This window comes from Emys orbicularis, chromosome 3, assembly GCF_028017835.1.
Source record: "Emys orbicularis isolate rEmyOrb1 chromosome 3, rEmyOrb1.hap1, whole genome shotgun sequence".
Lineage (NCBI taxonomy): Eukaryota > Metazoa > Chordata > Testudines > Emydidae > Emys > Emys orbicularis.
This window is the reverse complement of record NC_088685.1, coordinates 154,256,619-154,272,870: the sequence shown is the minus strand read 5'-3', so window position 1 is coordinate 154,272,870 and position 16,252 is coordinate 154,256,619. Positions and strand designations below refer to the sequence as shown.

At 46.2% G+C, this 16,252-nt stretch overlaps 1 protein-coding gene across 1 annotated transcript in view; it reads left to right on the top strand.

Moving 5' to 3' along the window:
• The first annotated feature begins 329 nt into the window (after nucleotides 1–329).
• KCNK5 (potassium two pore domain channel subfamily K member 5) overlaps nucleotides 330–16,252 on the top strand; it is a 56,430-nt gene continuing 40,507 nt past the window's right edge. The window contains exon 1 of the mRNA XM_065402052.1: nucleotides 330–515. Coding sequence (XP_065258124.1) covers nucleotides 330–515 — 186 coding nt within the window. The remainder of the gene's footprint in view (nucleotides 516–16,252) is intronic.

Here is a 16,252-nt window from a genome sequence, read left to right as displayed (position 1 = left end):
CCAAATTCAAACAGCCGCCGAAGGCGCAAGGCGGGAGGCAGCCAGAGGGAGAGGGGAGAAGAGGAGGGAGGAGACGGTGGGAGGAGAGAGAGAGCGAGAGGCCAAGGGGAGGGAGAGAGAGAGGGAGCCACACAGACAAAAAGGGAGGGAGAAAAGAAAGGTGTGGGGGGGGGAGGGAGAGCAAGGCAGGGCAGGAGGAGGAAGAAGAAGAAGAGCGTCTCAGTCACTCTCCAGAGAGAGCGTAAGGCTGCTGTTCTCTTCCTTGCGCCCCACCAAGGCATTTCCAGCGCCCTGCTTGTCACTGTGCCCGAGCCGCCCCCTCCAGCACCATGGTAGACAGGGGCCCCTTGCTGACTTCTGCCATCATCTTCTACCTGTCCATTGGGGCAGCGATCTTTGAAGTCCTGGAGGAGCCGAACTGGCAAGCAGCGACGGAAGATTACAAGGACAAGAAAACTGAGCTGCTCAAGGAGTTTCCCTGCCTGAGCCAGGAGGGGCTGGAGAAGATCCTGCAGGTAAGTGGGGGCAGCTGCCTCCTGTCGCCTGTTCGGGCTGCTCTGGGGGTGACTATGGAGGGTTGGCCGTTTGAGAGTTTCCCTGCATTGTGTGTGACCCTTTTAACGAGGATCTCAAAGCGCGGTTAAGAGAGCTTCACAAATCCTCCCTGTGAGGCAAGGCAGCATTAGTAACCCCTAGCTGAGACAGGGAGAGCTAAGGCTGATGTCTCCTTGACCAACATCCTCCCAATAACAAGACATGTGTGCGTGTCATGCGATTACCCCTCTGAGCCAAAACTTTGAATGAAGGGCTACACCGCAATAGTGCTTTGTGTTCCCGTAAATGTCTTACAAGTCTCTTTAAAAGTCCCTGCCCCAAGCAAGTTCCTGACTTAGCTGGGATGCCTGCCATGCAAAACCTAGATCCTAAGTAACTCAAAAGTTTACCTCTGGGGGAGATTTCTAACAGGGGAGGGTCAGTCTTCGTGGGAGGTGTGTGTTTTGGAGAGTAAATTCCCAAGTAGGGTGCACGTAAAACAGGTGTATGCATGCCTTTAAGGAAGGGGGAGGGGAATTGGTTTTCTAACAAAGTATTTTCATTCATACCTATGGGGTGTGTGTATGTGTTTTTAACATTTGAGATTTCATGAAGAATTTTATTTTTAAAATGAGAGAGGCGAGTTTGACAAATACTTTCTCTTAATTGGTGTATTGAGTTTGAATCAACTCCCTATAAATTTCGCACATTGCAAAAGTGTCAGTGCTGAGCATTCAAGGTGTGTTTTTTTTTTTTTGTTTGTTTTTTGTTTTTTGTTTTGTTTTTGCCAGTTGCAGGCTGGGCATGTGGCTTCCTTGGGGCACAGGCCAGTAGATTGGGTTTATATCAGCAGGTGATGTGCTCGGTAGGGTTTTTTCCCCTCTTTTTTTTTTTTTTTTTTTTCCTTTTAAGACAATGCAGTATCTTGTATAGTTTTAAAACACATCTAACTGAAAGGAATAGTTGAGTTTACAATAAAAACGTGAGGTTTTCCACTAAAGGGGGAGAGGCAATTTTTTAAAATACAGTTGGTTTACTGTAAGCGTAATTTGCCTGTACTGTCTGTGAAACAGTGGTTAGAGTGTTAATTTCATTTCCCTTGGTTTCAAAAATGTATTGACTACTCCTTAGGCTGCCTCAATAAGGTACTACTCTGTGGAATTACACTACTGAACAGTTTGCTGATGCATTACTGTAGCAACTCTTTAACGGATGAGATTAGCAGAGCTACCAAAACTAACAGATTCCCCCTTCTTTTTTTAACTCTACGTGGATACTTTTGGACATCTGAATGGACCCTAGGTGGTGGCATGAGAATCAGGGAAACAAAAGATGAAGCCAAGCAATTGGTGCACTTGATCCTCTTCTTTGCTTGGCCTGTTTTTGTTTTTTCTATGTGCTTAGTAAGTTCTACTTTGAAAAGTTTGCCTGGCATCTGTGTTTAGCTCTAATAACTTGGTCTGGGAAAAACTTGGGTTAAGGGGAAACCAGTCAGAATTGTATGGTTTGCTTGGGTGGGAAGGGTTACAATTTGAACTTCATTTTTTATGAAGCTTAGTATATGTGAAGGGGTAAATACTAGATATTTTAATACACCAATTACTGAGAACCCCTATATAATATGGTGAGTAAATGCAGCGTATAGCTTAATCTTTGTAATATATAGCAAGTCTATTCTTTGCATCTCACTTAACCTCCATGATTCGTTACATCTATAGCACTGGACCGCTTCCTAACCATAAGGAGTGGTTGGTGGTGGATGGGACGGATTCCATGTATGTAAACTCCTCTTTATAGCTACTTAATAAGATTCAACAGATCACGCCGTAATACTAACCTGTTAGTGCCTTGCTATGCATCTAGTGTGTGCACTAATTGGCAAAACCATGTAGTCTGTCTCTTTGGAGCCCATGCAATACTTTTTACATGTAAAAAACACATACACTCAGTGCAGCCGTATATGGAGGTGAGCAGTGGAGAATGAAGAAAATGGGGTTGGCCATATGTTTGGTCCCAGCAGGGCCAGATTAACCTTTTGTGGGCCTGGCGCCAAACATATTTGTGGGCCCCCATGGGAGCAATGGAGCATGGCGTGGGGGGGTGTCGGTCCCCGGAGCGAGGGGCCGGACAGGGGCATGGCATGTCCGCTCAGCCCAGTGTGAGGGCACTATTTACAAACCAGCAGTTGCCAGATGCACAATGGCCCGCCTGGCCCTGGGCTGCCAGTGTGCCCCTTCCCCTTGGGGGTGGGCCCATGCCGTGCCACACATCCTCGAACACGCCTCCACCCCAATTCCCGATGGCCAGAGCCCCCTGGACCTGCTATGCCCAGTACCCCCCCAGACCCTGCCACAAATGCACAGCGCCCTGCACAACACCACCCCTGCCCAGCGTCTCCCTGCCCACAACCCCACCACAACTGCCCAGCACCCTACACAGAACCCCCACTCCTTAGAGCCCCAACACACAGAGATCTTCCATGCCCCCTCACAGCCAAGCACCCCCTCCAGATCTCCCAGAGACCCACTCCCCCACGCCCTGCCTCCTGGCCACAGTCACCGGCCCTTCTGACTGGCCTGGCTGCCCCTCCATGTTTATGGTGGGGCAGCTGAGTCAAATTTTAGTGGCATTACGACCTCACAGCTGGAGCAACACTCTGGCAGCAGCTGTACTAATTTAGGACAGGACCACTGCTTAAAAGAGGCTGGGCCAGGGCCCCTGCTGGCTCTGCAGCCTGTGGAACTTTAAGCAAGTACAAAAACCTTGTGGGGGGGCATTAGCTCGCCCAGCACCTCCAAATTGATGACACTGCCTCAAAGGACAGACAAGTTTTCCGACAACTGACTGGGAGTGAATCCTAAAGTGTCTTGGCAAAAAGAACTATGGGATACATCTCCAGACACACGTGTGAATGCAGAAACAGTGAGGACACAGTAATGAGGGTAGGCTTTGCTGTGGGAATGTTCACACCCAGGTTAGCCTCACCCAGGTGCCAGTCACCTTGGCCAGCTGTGCAGTGAAGACAATACCCAGTGACTCTTCTTTCTATTGCCCCTCAGGATTCTGTCCTTTATCCCCCTCTATGCCTTTATCTCTCTATACCTGCAGCCTGTCAGGGTAATCCGCTGGTGGGCCGTGAGTAGGGTGACCAGACGTCCCGATTTTATCGGGACTGTCCCGATATTTGCTTATTTGTCCCGCGTCCCGACCTATCTTCGGTCGGGACGCGAATTGTCCCAATATTTTGCCTCCGCTCACAGGCAGAGCGGAGCCCGGAGGGGGCTCATGCCCCCCCCCCCGCCCTGACTCTGCCCCCTCCTTCCCCCATTGGATCCCTCCCCAAATCCCCGCCCTGGCCCCGCGCCCCCAGCCCCGCCCCCTCACTGCCCCATTGGATCCCTCCCCAAATCCCTGCCCTGGCCTGGCCTCTTGCCCAAGCACGCCGCATTCCTCCTCCTCCCCCCTCCCTCCCAGGCTTGCGCTGATCAACTGTATGGCGGCGCAAGCGCTGGAGGGAGGGGGGAGGTGGAGACGGAGCAGAGGCATGCTGGTGCGGGGGGGGTGGGGCGTGGAGCTCCGGCGGCCATTTTCCCTCCCCCCCCCCCGTTTTTTTCCCCCCCTCTGCCGGTAGCTTCCCCCCTCCCCCCCCCCTTGTCCCGATATTTCACCTGTGTGATCTGGTCACCCTAGCCGCAAGACAGTTTGTTTACATTGACTGTCCGCAGCTCCCAGTGGCTGTGGTTCGCCGTTCCCAGCCAATGGGAGCTGTGAGAAACAGCAGCCAGCATGTCCCTACACCCAGCTCCACTTCCCGCAGCTCCCATTGGCCGGGAAAGGCGAACCATGGCCACTGGGAGCTGCGGGCGGCCGTGGCTGCAGACGGTCAATGTAAACAAACTGTCTCGCAGCCCGCCAGCGGATTACCCTAACGGGCTGCATGTGGGTCGCAGGCTTCCCACCACTGCTCTACACCCTTGTCCCTGTTAGACCTCTTCAAGCTCTTATGGCTTCATTTATCATCTCCATGTTGACTACTTCCAAAATAACCACACTTTTCAATATCTTGTCCCACCTCTCTGATGGGTGTTCCGTTGCGAGCTCAAACTCAACATGGCTAAATTGTGATGCTGATTTTTCCCTTCTCTCACTCCTCTTGGTAACAGTTGATGATGATATTGCTATCCTCCAGGTCATCTAGGCTTACAATATTGCTGTCACTGTTGTTAAACTATTGTATATAGTGTCATAGTGTGCATGGCATTTCTCACAGAGAATGAAAACGTGGAGTGACATCCAGCCCCACTGAAGTCAGTGGCAAAAATCCTATTGATTTCAATGAAGCCCAGGATTTCACCCATGGTACCTGCATCACTTACAGTCTGAGTCATATTTAAATTTTCTTTCCCCAACCAGTATCCGTGCTTTTGTTGACTCCTGCTGGTTCTTAAAACATCTCTAAAATCCATCCTTTTTCTGTCTGTCCCTGGTCATCCACCTGAACCTCTGGAACCACCTGTCAACTTACTCCCCCTCTAGCACATCCAAAACTACTATGCTGGTAAAATTATCTTCCTCTCCCACTGCTCAAACTGTCATGCCCCTGTTTGAGTCCCTTCATTTGCTTCCCTGAACTTGTCTTCAAGGTCCTGCATGACTCCAGACCCACTCACATCTTTACTTTTCTCTTCCCTTCTCTCCCTCTACTCCTCTTAAGCCTTCTGTGTGGTTGCTCCTTTTGTATCCTTTCCCCTCAGTACTTGCCTTCTGTAATGCAGCCTTGTGAGGCTTTGAATAGCCTCCTTGACAGGGGCAGCTCCAGGCACCAGCGCAGCAAGCGCGTGCCTGGTGCGGCAAGCCGCGGGGGGCGGCGTGCCGGTTGCCGTGAGGGCGGCAGTCAGGCAGCCTTCGGCGGCATGCCTGCGTGAGGTCCGCCGGTCCCGTGGCTTCGGCAGCAATTCGGCGGCGGGTACACCGAAGGCGTGGGAGCGACAGATCACCTGCAGAAATGCCGCCAAATCCGCATGACCAGCGGACCGCCGGCAGGCGTGCTGCCAAAAGCCGCCTGACTGCCATGCTTGGGGCGGCAAAAAACATAGAGCCGCCCCTGGTCCTTGATCTTGTGTGTGTCAGTTGACTGTCCTCCCTTCTTTAATATCCCTTCTTCCTGTGAAGCCTTTCAACAAGTGTCCACCAAACTTAGCTTATCTTCTAATGATCAACCCCAAGGAAACCACAAAAAACATGCAGAAAAGGTTAGCTCTGCTGACCTGCTTTATGTAATAGGATGGTGGGAAAGAAAACAAAAATAACAAGAAATAATTTTGTCCCAAGAGCAGGGCTGCATGCTGTCTTGTCTCATACCCAGCACGCTGTGTTCTGATTTAGTGTCCAATTAAGTAGACACATTGGGCACAGGAACAATGGAAATTCTTTTTGTGGAGTGGCTGCAGAATCTGGTCCTATGATCTTAAGCTCCAAGGAGCCAGGGACCTTATCAATTTATTTGCTTGTCAAGTCCCATTTAGACTAGTATTTCTATATTAACGGACTAAAATTGCTTTTAAGGGGGACAGTGTCAGGTCAATTTGGCCTAAAATTTAGATTCTGGAAAACAAGGTTTCACTACACTTAATAATAGAAATGCACCGAATTAAAATACATTCTCGTGGAAAAAGGTTAATAAACATTTCCTACAGAATTTACAAATGACACATTGCAGCAAATGCTAGAGCATGAGAACCTGCAGATGACTCCAACCAGTCTGTTTTTACCACCTGCACTGAGAGAAATGCAAAAAGTAAATAATGCAGTGAAAAATAAACTACTCTTCTAATAACCTTATGTAGTGTTTGTAATAAAGGTAAGGACACTTGTTCCCTATTAAGGATTCCTAAATGCAATGTTTGAAGTGTGTCTCACTGAGGCATGTAGAATTATACCAATGTGCACAGTGTGTATATGTTGTGTAAATGGCTGCTTTCAGCCAGGTGACGCTATGCTTCTAGATAAAGCAGTTAAGCCATGTTTCAGTTTTCCTCTGATCAAACCCTGTGTGTCCTTATTTTGACAATTTTACACACGCCTGCAAGGAGATGTTGGGGATTGGTGGGGAGGCACTCACATACTCAGTGATGTAAATTGGTGTCTGAGGGTCCACTCCCAAAACTTCGTGAAATGCCTTGTGTAATTTTCCACCTCCAAGAAGATTCTGAGGAATTTCAAAACTGCACACGTTAACTGGTCATTTATCTGGAATAACTATAATTTACAGTTAACTAAATTACCAACAAATGATGAACACACAAAGTAGAGGGCCCCAAATGCCCTTGAGAATTATATTTTTAAAAGTCTTTTGCTTTCTAAATCTGCCAGAGCTAACTCAACAAAAGGCTGCATGTTGTTTCTGGTGAGGAAGGTTGTCATTTAGCTTCACGGGGCCAGGCAGCATGATTTTTCAGCTGGGCTGGCTACCACAGGAGCATAGAGGAGAAGCTTGGGATAGTTTACAGCAGTTCTCAAACTTTATTGCAGAGCAACCCCCTTCTGACAACAAAAATGACTAAATGAGCCCAAGAGGGGGGATTGAAGCCTGAGCCCACCCAAGCCCTACCACCCGGGGGGAGCTGGAGCCAAAGCCCAAGCCCCACTGCCCTGGGCGGGGAGGTGGACAAAGTCCTGCCACCCCAGGCAGCGGGGGGCCAAACCCAAAGTCCAAGCCCCAATTCCCAGGGCTGAAGCCCTCGGGCGTTGGCTTCAGCCCCAGGCATTTCAGCTTGGGCGTCGGCTTCAGTCCTGGGCCTCAACAAGTTTTACGCCAGCCCTGGCGATCCCATTAAAACAGGGTCATGACTGAGTTTGAGAACTGCTGGGATAGTAGCATAAGGCTTGGTCTAAAACACAGTTTTTGTACTGGTATAACTATGTTGGGAGGGGGTTAACCAGCATGGTTGTATTGGTATAACCCCACTACTGTGGATGGAGTTATACTGGTATCGAGGTGCCTTATACCAGTATAGCTTATTCCTGTTCATGTATGGAAATAGCTATACTGTAATGGACCCTTTTATACCAGTATAAAACTGCATCCACTCTAGTGGGGTTGTACCACTTCAACTACAATAGTATAAAGTGGTACAACTTTTTGTGTGCAGACAATGAAATCTGCAAACTTGTACATGCAACCTGCTGTTGCAGCCAGTTGCAGGAGGAAGCCTCTGATAGAGCAGTGAGGCCAGGTGGTGACTTCTGAAGACCTGCCCACTGCTTTTCTTCCTCTGTTGTGGGAGTGCATTTTCAGCGCAGGGGTAGATGAGGCTATGCAGTCTTCCCCCTTCACTCCAATTTCTTTCATCTGCTCATTATTGCCCCACCCAGCTTGTGAAACACTGAGGTAACAATTGGGAGCTATACTCATGTGGTGAGTCTTACCGACCTTGTTTATTGGGAACTTTTTCTTGTGGCGGTAGTGGGGGCAGCCAAAATATTTCTCTTTGATAAGCCAGTAAGTTTGGCTGGTGGCAGTGACGGAAAGAATTCAAAGCTATGTGTAGGAAACTTGTTTTGGGAGAAAAACCTACAAAAGGAAGAGAAAAACTGCCTGTTCCAGCTAGTGATGTTTGCTTCCTTTAGGTATTTGAACAAATAATTAAGGTCTTTATTCAAAAATCTTACAACACTATAACCAGAAGGCCTAAAATATATCTAAAGTAACCAGATAGCTTGACTATTTGGACCAGAGCCCAGTGCTTTGAAGAAGTGCTAGAGAGAACCTCAAGGAGAGCTCGGATTAGTGTACATGTGTTTTTTTTTGTTTTTTTCGTGTGTGTGTTTTTTGGGGGGGTGGGGGGGGGGGGTTGTGTGTGGTGGTTTGGGGTTTTTTGCTAAAGAAAAATACCTGCAAGGCAGTTCAGAGAGTATGCAAACAGGAGGAAATAGAAGTTGACAACTTCAGGCAGGATTAAAGGATTTTGTCTCAATTCCGTGTTGTACATGTGATGGTTTTGTTTTGTTTCCCTCTCATATTGCACTTCTTATAAAAGAAATAAAATACTTTCTTTGAATGCTTGATATCCAGGGTTCATTACTTCAAAGTTGACATCATAAGGTTTAATTTTGCTTACAATATTTCTCAGATTTGAGAGCATCTGTAAGCTATTTTTCCAAAACTTGAAAGGCTATTAAGATTTAACTCCACTTGCTCAACGCTCAGTAAAGGGAGTAGAGATTTTTAGTGGTGATTCATTCCCCTCCAAGTTAATAAAGTAATCAAATTAGATTTGCTCTTCATTGAAAGGTGCCATTGGCATATTTTCATAAGAATTGTGTTGTATGTAAATTGGGCACATGGTGTCACAGACCACATAGCTGCCCCGATTTCCTGATTTGCTGCCATCTAAAGAGTTGGGGGGAGGGGACAGAATTTAATAGTAATCCAAGCTTCGTAGTTTGCACCAGGCTGTCTGATTTTTCCCAAAGCAAAATACAACATAGTTTAAATCCATGAAATATTTCCAAGTCTTACATGGTTAAAAAAATAAAATCGAGCCACCTCCACAGGAATGGGACAGGAGATTGCTAATACAAAATTCTTCTTAAGGGAAAATATAATCGTTGTTAATCTCTAGAGCCAAAGAATTTTTAAAGCACAAATTAAGTCTTATCTCTGAAAGGTAAGTATTGTTTTACACATTTTAGAAATAGGGGAACTAGGAACTTGGGCCTTAATTGACTTGTTTGAGGTTGCTCAGCAACCAGTTGCAGAGGAGGGAATGGAACCTAGGACTCCTGTCTTCTTTGGGATTGCCAACCCTCCAGGATTGTCCTAGAGTCTCCAGTAATTAAAGATTAACCTTTAATTAAAGATTAATGTCATGTGATGAAACCTCCAAGAATACATCCAACTAAAACTGGCAATCCTAGTCTTCCTGCTCTAACTACTAGGTTATGCTGCTTAATAGGCAATATCTATACTAGGAAAATTGAGACCCACAATTCACCAATAGAAGACAGTACTGCAATACTCTGTAGTTTAGGTAACTTCAGAGTGAGTAGGTGGAGGCTGGGGAAGGGCTGGGTGTCTTGTGGGGTTTTTTGTTGCTGTTTGTTTTTAGTTGCTTTATTGTCTAATCCTATTTGGAGCAGGGTTAAATGGCAAGGTGGAAAAATGCCTGAACCCTATCAATGCTACAATCTTCCCTATTGCCACTATCTGTGGAGAACTCTGAGTCCTAGTTTTCCTAGCACAGACTCAGCCTTAGGTGCTGCTAACATAGTCTCCCCCTGGTTATTTTAGGAAATAATGCATTACATCATGCCACCATACGGCTGTTGCATCACCCCTCTTGCTTCTGAAGCTTGTAAAAATTCAGGATTGCATTCCATTTTTCACTGATCTCCTTTTTGGAACAAAATGTTACTTTCACCATAAATAAGAGTTCAGTTTGTTTTCAATTAGATTTATTTTCCCACAATGCTGTTAAATCCTTAGAACAAACATACTAACAAAATAGAGATACAGCCAGAAACAAACTACGTTGCAACTGACATTAACAGTCAAGCAACTGTGCAGTCTCTTTAAAAAATAACTAAAACATTTGTTGCTATTAAAAAAACAACAACCTGCAAAACCAAAAAAAAAAAAAAAAAAAAATAGACATAGTTGGGACACATGGCTGAAAGTTCATATTTAGTCCCTCTTTAAACAAAGTACTGCATTTGTAGCCCTCTCACGGAGTTCTTAACATAGTGCTATATTTAAAAAATGCTTTTACGGTGGGCGACATGGGTGACTGCCTAGGAGACCGTGGTTGGGAAGGGCGGGGCGCAGTGGTCAAGAGGGTGCCGGCACCCGGGCAGGGTAACCCCTGCCACTTGTGGGTGGCTTTGTTGCCCCATGCGAAGTCCTGGCTCAGCAGAGCAAGCAGGTGGGTCGGGCCAGCTTCCAGGTGGGGGGGTTGTTGCAACTTGTCCCTGGCGAGGGTCTGCCCCAGAGATGAGCTAGGGGAGCCCCGGTGGGCCCAGGGGAGTGCCCTGCAGGGCGGGCTGGAGCCAGGGCTGGCCTTGCCCCTGGGGCTGTGCCATGCACTGGGGTGGGGGGGCCAGGAGAGTGCCAGAGGAAGAGCTACTTCTTCCTGGTGTCTCCTGCACTCACACTGGGCTGCCTGGCGCAGTCTGCCAGCCACAGTAGTTGCTCACCCACCCCCAAATGCCCGTGGAGCAGGGGCGGCTGGAGTGTGCCTGGGCTAGTGGCGAGTGCTCCTGGGAGCACACAGCAATGCCTGAAGTTGAGTGGCACTGAGGAACGGAGCCAGCGGGGCTCCCTGGGGGGCGGAGGGGTAGGTTCATGGCAGTTCAGGGAAACAGACCCTGTGCTGGGCATGTGCTGTGCTGAGCTTCAGTTTGTGCCTTGCAGAGCTGCCTTCCCCCCTCCCCCGGCACGTCACACTGTCACCAGCTTGGCATTCTGCCCACTGGTGCCAGGCACTGCCAGTGCCTTTTGCAGCGGTCTCTGCTGTAGGTGCACACAGTCCGTACGGTAACTTAAAAGCTTCTCCAGTAAACTCAAGGTGTGTGACTGTACGGTGTATCTGTACTTAAACACAAAGAAAGGGAGCCAAAATACAAGTTCGTCCAGAGTGCCATTTTCTGTAAGGCTGGCCCTGCTTTTACTTGAACCATGTGGTAGCCTTCCTGGGAGGCTAGTAGTTTAGTTTCTTAGCAGTGGCTCTCAACCTTTCCAGACTACTGTACCCCTTTCAGGAGTCTGATTTGTCTTGCATACCCCCAAGTTTCACCTCACTTAAAAACTACTTGCTTACAAAATCAGACATAAAAATATAAAAGTGTCGCAGCACTGAAAAAATGTTTACTTTCTCATTTTTACCATATAATTATAAAATTAATCAATTGGTCTATAAATATTGTACTTACATTAGGGTGATCATATGGCCCATTTTATCCGTGACAGTCCCCTTTTTAAGCCCTGTCCTGGACGCCCCCACTTTTTTTGGCAAAAATGGGTATTTGTCCTATTTGCTCTTGTCAACTGATCATCAGTTGGCAAGAGCCAATGGAACAAATGCCCAGTTAGCCAACAAAGTGGGTATGATGGTGTGGAGGAACGTTCAGGGGCGTGGCGAGCAGCAACAACAGGCACTGGGCCTCAGGCTGTCAGCCACAGGCGGCGTGGGGCTCAGGCAGTCAGCCCCAGCCCTGGGCAGCACAGTGTGACCAGAGACTCCAGGTGGCTTGGGCCAACCCCATGCGGGGATGGGGGAGCGGGGGGGAGACTCAGGCCAGCCCCGTGCAAGCACAGGGCTCAGGCAAGCATCGCCACCTGGCAGCTCAGGCCAGCCCCATGCAGTGTCCTGTTTTTACTTTGGGAAATACGTCAGCTCTAGTATGTAGAGCGGTGTAAACAAGTCATTGTCTGTATGAAATTTTAGTTTGTTCTGACTGCTGGTGCTTTTTTATGTAGCCTGTTGTAAAACTAGGCAAATATCTATATGAGTTGATGTACCCCATGAAAGACCTCTGCGTACCCCCAGGGGTACATGTGTCCCTGGTTGAGAACTACTGTCTTGGAGGGATCACCTTGTGCAGCAAAATTCCTTTAACAATACTAACCCAACTGAAAATCCAGGTGACTTGGTTTCTAAAGGATGTAGATCATGCTAAGACTGTTCATTTTGACTATTAAGTGGAGTATATATTAGGGGAATTGATTTGGGTGGCAGTGGTTTGGTTTTTTTTAATGTAATGATAAAATCTATAGGGGAGTTTATGTTCATCAAAAAGAAACTGGAATTTCAAAATGTAATTTTGTCAAATGCAAAATGGGAAATTCTTGAATGCTCATTACCTATCACTTAGTATCTCGTTACTAACTTTTTTGGGCAAGTTTCCTACATATAACTAACTAACTGTATCTGAATTGTTTCCCCAACTACCTTGGCTTAAGACCTTGATTAATGACTAATTAAAAAAAAAAAAAAAAGTTGTGCACATCATTTTAAGCAAAAAGGCCCCAATTCATAAAATCACTTGAACACATGTTTAAATTCTACTGACCGTCTACAGGACTCAAGCATATGATTTGCTGAATCTGGATGCAAGTGCCCTTATCTATTCACATCCCTACAAACCTGCATGTGTGAACTTCACTTCAATTTCATTGGTTTGATCTGCCACGTAGCAGAAATAAGGAGAATGGTGAACGTTTATCACAGAGTTATTTAAATACCCTGGAAGAAATTCTGCCCTTAAATTCACTGAAGTTAGTGGTCTGAGAGCAGAATTTGGTACTCTCCATTCTACCTCAGGTTCAGGTTTGTTAAACAAAGACATGACAGAACCCTGGTGTGTTAGCTTGGTATTGGTATGAAGTGCTCCTATTCCTCTTTGATTAACAAGAAGTTGGGATACATATTGCAGTTTCCAAAGAGTTGTGTTCTGCTACATACATTTCGGCAATATTTTCTTACCATGTGGCATAACTGTAGCACTGGATATATTTGCATAAATGATGTATTTAAATAAAATTTTAAAAATCTGAGTTAACAGGAGGATAAGCCATTCCTCAGCACTCTGCCCGAGCAACTCTGTTTTCACATCCATCCCTATTTGACTCTCTCACTCGGGTGCATAAGTTCCTGTGACTCAAGGAGCCATTGATTGTCAATTAGCTTCTGAAAGCTGTTGCTAGTTCAAAGACCTTGGGTGTTTCTTCCTTTTCCCTAAGAAAACAGCATAAAGAGGGAAGGGGCAAGGAAGCAATATAAACAAATTGTGGACCATAGTCTTTCAGAAAGGGCTGAATCTATCACACCATTAGATATTTCAAAAGTTCGTGTTCCATCACCATGCAGGTCTGTAGTGTGTTCTCCATACTCACTTGGTCTTAGCCCTTGCTGTGGGGTTGGTGGTACAGTAACTTGTGCTCTGGGGCAGTGGTTCTCAACCAGGGGTCCAGGGCCCACTGAGGTGGGGGGGGGGGGGAGCACGAGCTGGTTTCAGGGCATCTGCCAAGCAGGGACGGCATTAGACTCACTGGAGCCCAGGGCAGAAAGACGAAGCCCCACTGTATGGGGCCCCCACTGACGCTGAAGACTGAGCAACTAAGCTTTGCAGGGCTCTCTGTGGTGGGGACCCCAGGCAATTGCCCTGATTGCTACCCACTAATGCTGATCTTGGCTTTTATATGCAGAAAACCAGATGTTGTGGGATAGGTGGACTGTCAAGTTTTTGTAGCATGTTTGGGGGCCTCAGAAAGAAAAAGGTTGAGAACCCCTGCTCTGGGGATCGTGCTGCCTTCTTAGAAGAGAGGTAAGAGCTGGGCAGGCTTGCACAAATTGGCAAATGCTGAAGAGATTCTGTTCGTGTTTTATGAATGCATCCTCCCACGATTGTGTAACCAGTTTCCAGCTGCTCAGAAATAAAATCCAAGCCTTTCAGACTTGTGTGTCTGCGTGATGTATATATAAACTAGCTTGTTTTTGAAGTCACAGCAGGTGCAATACTCTAATAAAATTAGATAATGGATATGTCTGAGTTGGCTCCATCAATGGAAACTTCCTCTGCTATCCTAGAAATATGAATCGTGGCTGTCTGTAACAACAAGGCTCTACATATGTATCTGTTATTTAATGTTACTTTGGATTCCCAAAGCAGCTTTCATCTGACAGTCTCTATAGTTTACAAACTACCATAAGTGACAACTCCGTGGTGCTTAGCACCCATCAGCAGCCAGCTCTTCCCCCTCCCCCCAGTGCCTCCCGCCTGCCGGCAGCTCCACCAATCAACTCCTCCCCCTCCCTCCCAGCGCTTACCGCCCGCTGCAGTCAGCTGTTTTGCAGCATGCAGGAGGCCCTGGGGGTGGGAGGGCGCAGGAATGGAGCGCGCTCAGAGGAGGGGGAGGAACTGGGTGAGGAGTCCAGTGGCACCTTAAAGACTAACAGATTTATTTGGGCATAATCTTTCATGGGTAAAAAACTGCACTACTTCTTCAGATGCATGGAGATCCATGCATCTGAAAAAGTGCGGTTTTTTTACCCATGAAAGCTTATGCCCAAATGATTGATAGTGACACTTCTTTGGCCATCAGGACAGAGCCTAAGTGTGTGTGGTTTTTGTTTTTAATTTTTTTTTTTTAAATGTGGGAGCCTTCTTGGCTGCCTGTCTTCACCTTAAAGCAGCAAAAAAGGCCACAATCAAGTTCACTCTACCCTTTTGTAGGTAAATTGTAAAGCGGGTTTAGATTTTCAAGGCATGATTGTAAGAGAAAACGATTGGGTCTTTGGGACAAGGACTATCCTTTTGTTCTGTGTTTGTACAGTGCCTACCACAATGTGGGTCCTGGTCTTTTACTGGGGCTCCTAGGTACTACAATAATATAAACAATAAATATACTACACTCATTACCTGTGTGGTGTATATTTGGTGTATTTGTGATAACTTTGCTGTACAGTATCTGTTTGGAAGGTCCTAGACCTTACAGCTTACTCAGTAAAACTAGTGTAAATACACCTCTTTATTTGACTTCCGTGAAATGTAAGATTTAGCTTATATTTTTTAGAGCATCCTGGCTTTATTGGCAAACACTTAAGAATGCATACTCAGCTTTGCAGCGATATGGCCAGCTGGTCAGTTGGACAGATGTCACAACAGCTGCTTTCTTTTTTCCGGCTGAAGAATGTTTTTGTAATGCAGTTTTAGACTAGATGCTAGAAAGAAATTTGCTGCTGAACTTGTGTGTCTTTGAGAGGAAGGGTGTGTAGTTCATCTGCTTACAATTTTTCTAGGGTTCTGATGATGAGCAGCTCTTAAGCTAAAGATGTTTCTGCATAGCAAAGAGGGAAATTTAATTGAGCAATGACTTCCTTTATCCTGTGGCATGTAAGGAGGAGTAAATAGAGACACTTGCTGAGTCTGTAACAGAAGCAGGAAGGAGAGAAAGGGTAGTAAACGGAAGCCTGCAACTTCACAGTAATTGTGCTAGCTAGTTGATCATTTTTTCAGTTAGAAGATCAAGTGTGACTCAGCTTTCCATACCCTCTGGGGGTTTTTTTCTGTGCTGCTTGCCCTTAAATATCAATATTGCCTTTTGCTTTCAATAGCAATCTGTTGGATATGTAAGAATATGCTGCAAATACATAGAAACTATCTTGCTGGTCTAGAAGTGCACACAGTTCAACAGTCAATAACTCTCATATAACGTTTTGGACTTTTTCCAAATAAACGGAAACTGTTCTATGCTAAGTGCTGCTCTTGAAATTAAGTGATTACTGCCCCACAGTTTACTTTACTACGTTGTAAAATCCACTAGCTGAAGTGGAGTCATTAGTGAAATCTTAGACCTATGAATTTGTGTGGGTTTTGACTGTTTATTTGAGTGTAATCTTAAATGTTCTTGGCACTTAGTACTTCTTTGCAAATGGTTTGACTATTTGTGATGTCATATGGGACATATGGAATTTATATAAAATGTTTGTAGGTTAATTTCCAGTTAGCTCCTTTGACTTCTTACTTTTTTGTATGTACCCGCTGACTCCCCTTGAGAGGAGAAATCAGGAATTGTAGATGGAGGGTTATTTAAAAATTATATTTACTTCATGTATAAAACTAACAAAAGATTCCAGTAGTTTCTATGGGGATCTTATGCAATTGTGGAGGGTTGTGGAGGTGATCTGTGAGATAGCAGATTGGAAAAGGAAGTGTTCAT